The sequence below is a fragment of the Protopterus annectens genome, chromosome 2.part2 (genome assembly GCF_019279795.1).
Source record: "Protopterus annectens isolate FY-2018-M chromosome 2.part2, PAN1.0, whole genome shotgun sequence".
Classification (NCBI taxonomy): domain Eukaryota; kingdom Metazoa; phylum Chordata; order Ceratodontiformes; family Protopteridae; genus Protopterus; species Protopterus annectens.
The window spans coordinates 194,996,602-194,999,085 of record NC_056730.1 but is presented as its reverse complement, the minus strand read 5'-3'; the positions used below and the strand labels follow the sequence as shown (position 1 = coordinate 194,999,085).

At 40.2% G+C, this 2,484-nt stretch overlaps 1 protein-coding gene across 1 annotated transcript in view; it reads right to left on the bottom strand.

Moving 5' to 3' along the window:
• HTR1A (5-hydroxytryptamine receptor 1A) overlaps positions 1 to 1,387 on the bottom strand; it is a 4,631-nt gene extending 3,244 nt beyond the window's left edge. Inside the window, exon 1 of the mRNA XM_044063861.1 lies at positions 1 to 1,387. This exon is cut by the window's left edge and continues 3,244 nt beyond it. Coding sequence (XP_043919796.1) covers positions 1 to 556 — 556 coding nt within the window. The 5' untranslated portion in view covers positions 557 to 1,387.
• Positions 1,388 to 2,484: the final 1,097 nt, after the last annotated feature.

The following is a 2,484-nucleotide window of genomic DNA, read 5'->3' as shown; positions in this document are numbered from 1 at the left end:
CTTGGCTTATTGTGCATGCGTCCGGATTAGCTCTATCCTCCGGAGTTCTCCATCCCAACATTGGCGGGATTGATATTAAAAATCCTATTAACCAAGTAAGGCTAATCAGAATGGCAGCTCTCCTTGGGGTCCTCTTGTTTACATAGTCAATTGGGTCTGTTATTGCCCAGTACCTGTCCAATGCAATGGCACATAAATGAAGTATGGAAGAGGTGCAGCACAGTACATCTAAAGAAATGAAAATATCACAGGTTACCTGCCCTAAAGTCCACTTGTTTAAGACTTGGTAGAGAGCTGCCATAGGTAGCACCAAAACCGATACCATTAAGTCAGTCACTGCCAAAGACCCTATTAAGTAATTGGCTACATTTTGAAGAGACCTTTCCAGTGCTATTGCTGCAATCACACAGGCATTCCCGATGACAGCGCAGAGAATGAGAACAGCCAAAAACAATGAAGTGATGATCTGGTAACTGAGTGTTACCTCTGAAAAGTTGGTGTTGTTTTCTTTGCCATATGAGTAGTCTGAAAATGTTGTATTGTTGAAGATTTCCATTCCGAGAAAAAATACTGTTACAGACCTTTGCAAGTTAGTGCTCTGCTTTTAGTATCTGCAACCGCATTCCTGTTATCTGAAGGAATCATAATAGCAAATAAAGCGTGCAGCACTTCTCATAACATCACAGTGCTGTACTGTAGTTCCGCGAATATTGGGGACTAGTGACGAGCTGAATTAATATATACCAGCGACTGAAGGTACGTCAGATGTCTAAGAGGTCGTTGGAGTGTCCCTGTCCATTCTGATTTTCCTTCAAGCCCACTTTCAGAAGTGTGATGGTCCCGAGATGTTGCACTTTCATTTGGCACTTTTTCCCTCTCTGTGGGGGATGGGACGTGATAACTTGGTCGTGTGTGAGTGATTGCCAGTTCGGGACTGCCTTCACTGTAACTGCAGGTCTGTCACGCTTATCACTTCACCAGGCGGAGCTTTTTTAAAAACATCAGGCAGCACTACTCTTTACATATGTCAGTTTGGTGCTCATCTAGTAGAAAGGTTAGTGATCTTTGACGCAATGTATGTGAACAATGGGCAAAGTGATTATCCAAGCACCGGAACAGTATTTATGAAACATATGTAAAACAAATGCAACCCCACATAAAGCAGCGCTTAACTGTTTTCCTTAAATTCCTTTCCAGCTGTTGCCCTTGTATTTTTGGTTTGTTCGGTTGTTAGGTCCTTGACTGCAACTTGGTGATTTCAATGATGTACTTTAGTCCTGTTTTAGAACAATCTCACCTCAGTGCATTTGTTATTTATATCTGCAAAGAATATGTTTTTCCCCTACTTGTGTGTTATCATTTTAGTTCTCTCATCAGTCATAGTTGCAAACGTCGTTCATATTTGTGCAAGGACAAATTTTCAATTTCCTGAAAAATAAATGTTGTGTAATGTTGGGGGGGGGGGGGGGGGTTAGATGGAAATGCTTCAAATGCAGGTGTTCAAAATTACAATCTGCTGCTATTATGTATTGGATTGATTTACGAAATGTGATTGGTGTGAGCTGCTGAGCAGAGTTGTTACATATTGTGTGCGTGCGTGTGCGTGTGTGTATACACACACACACACACACACATCTATATAAAATCGGTGGCTGCAGTTCAGCACAACGGACAGCTCCTTGCTTGGAGGATATTTGCCGCCACCTGCCGGTAACAGCTTTAGAGACTTTCTCTAATTAGGGCTATGAAAATAGAAAAAACGTAGGCTACTTTGATTGTTAGGGAGGGTAGCTGGACAGACTTAAGCACTTCACTTTGCTGGTTATATATACTACAGAGGTCGACATATTTCAGCTTCAGTACAAACAAGTCATGAAAGCAAGAAAATAAAACGGGCACATCTAAAGATTTGCTTCAGATACCATATAGTGGGGAAAACGAAGAAGAAAGAGGCGTGTTGCATCTGTATTGTCACTATTGTTGAATACTGAATGATTTGCCTAACTTCATTAGTTATTTAGAACTTCTTTTTAATTCTAAGACAGGGTTGTTTGGCAAATTACAGATAAGAATGCTTGAATGTTTGTGGCGGAGTTTTAGCTATCACTGTGATAGGTAGCTTCCAAGATCCCAATTTAAATGGCAACACAAACACATTGTTATATTCTCTCTAATTGTCCCCTCTCTCCTTCTCTCTGACGCAATACTTCTGTAAATAAATGTTAATTCCTGGTTGAAATGTAAATTTTTTATAGCATGCGTGCATCCTGGGGGCAATATACTTATTAAGTAGAAATAAAAGCCGTTACACTGCATACACACATTTCTCAGCCTTTATGATGCGCTCATGAAAACATCATTCTATTAGCCCTTTTTTTCTGAGGTATCAAAATCATTGGTTAGGCTATGTCTAAGAAGATGTTTTAACCTGAAAATTAGATCCTTAAGTCAATGTTAGGCTAAACTAACAGCGATGCTTTTATT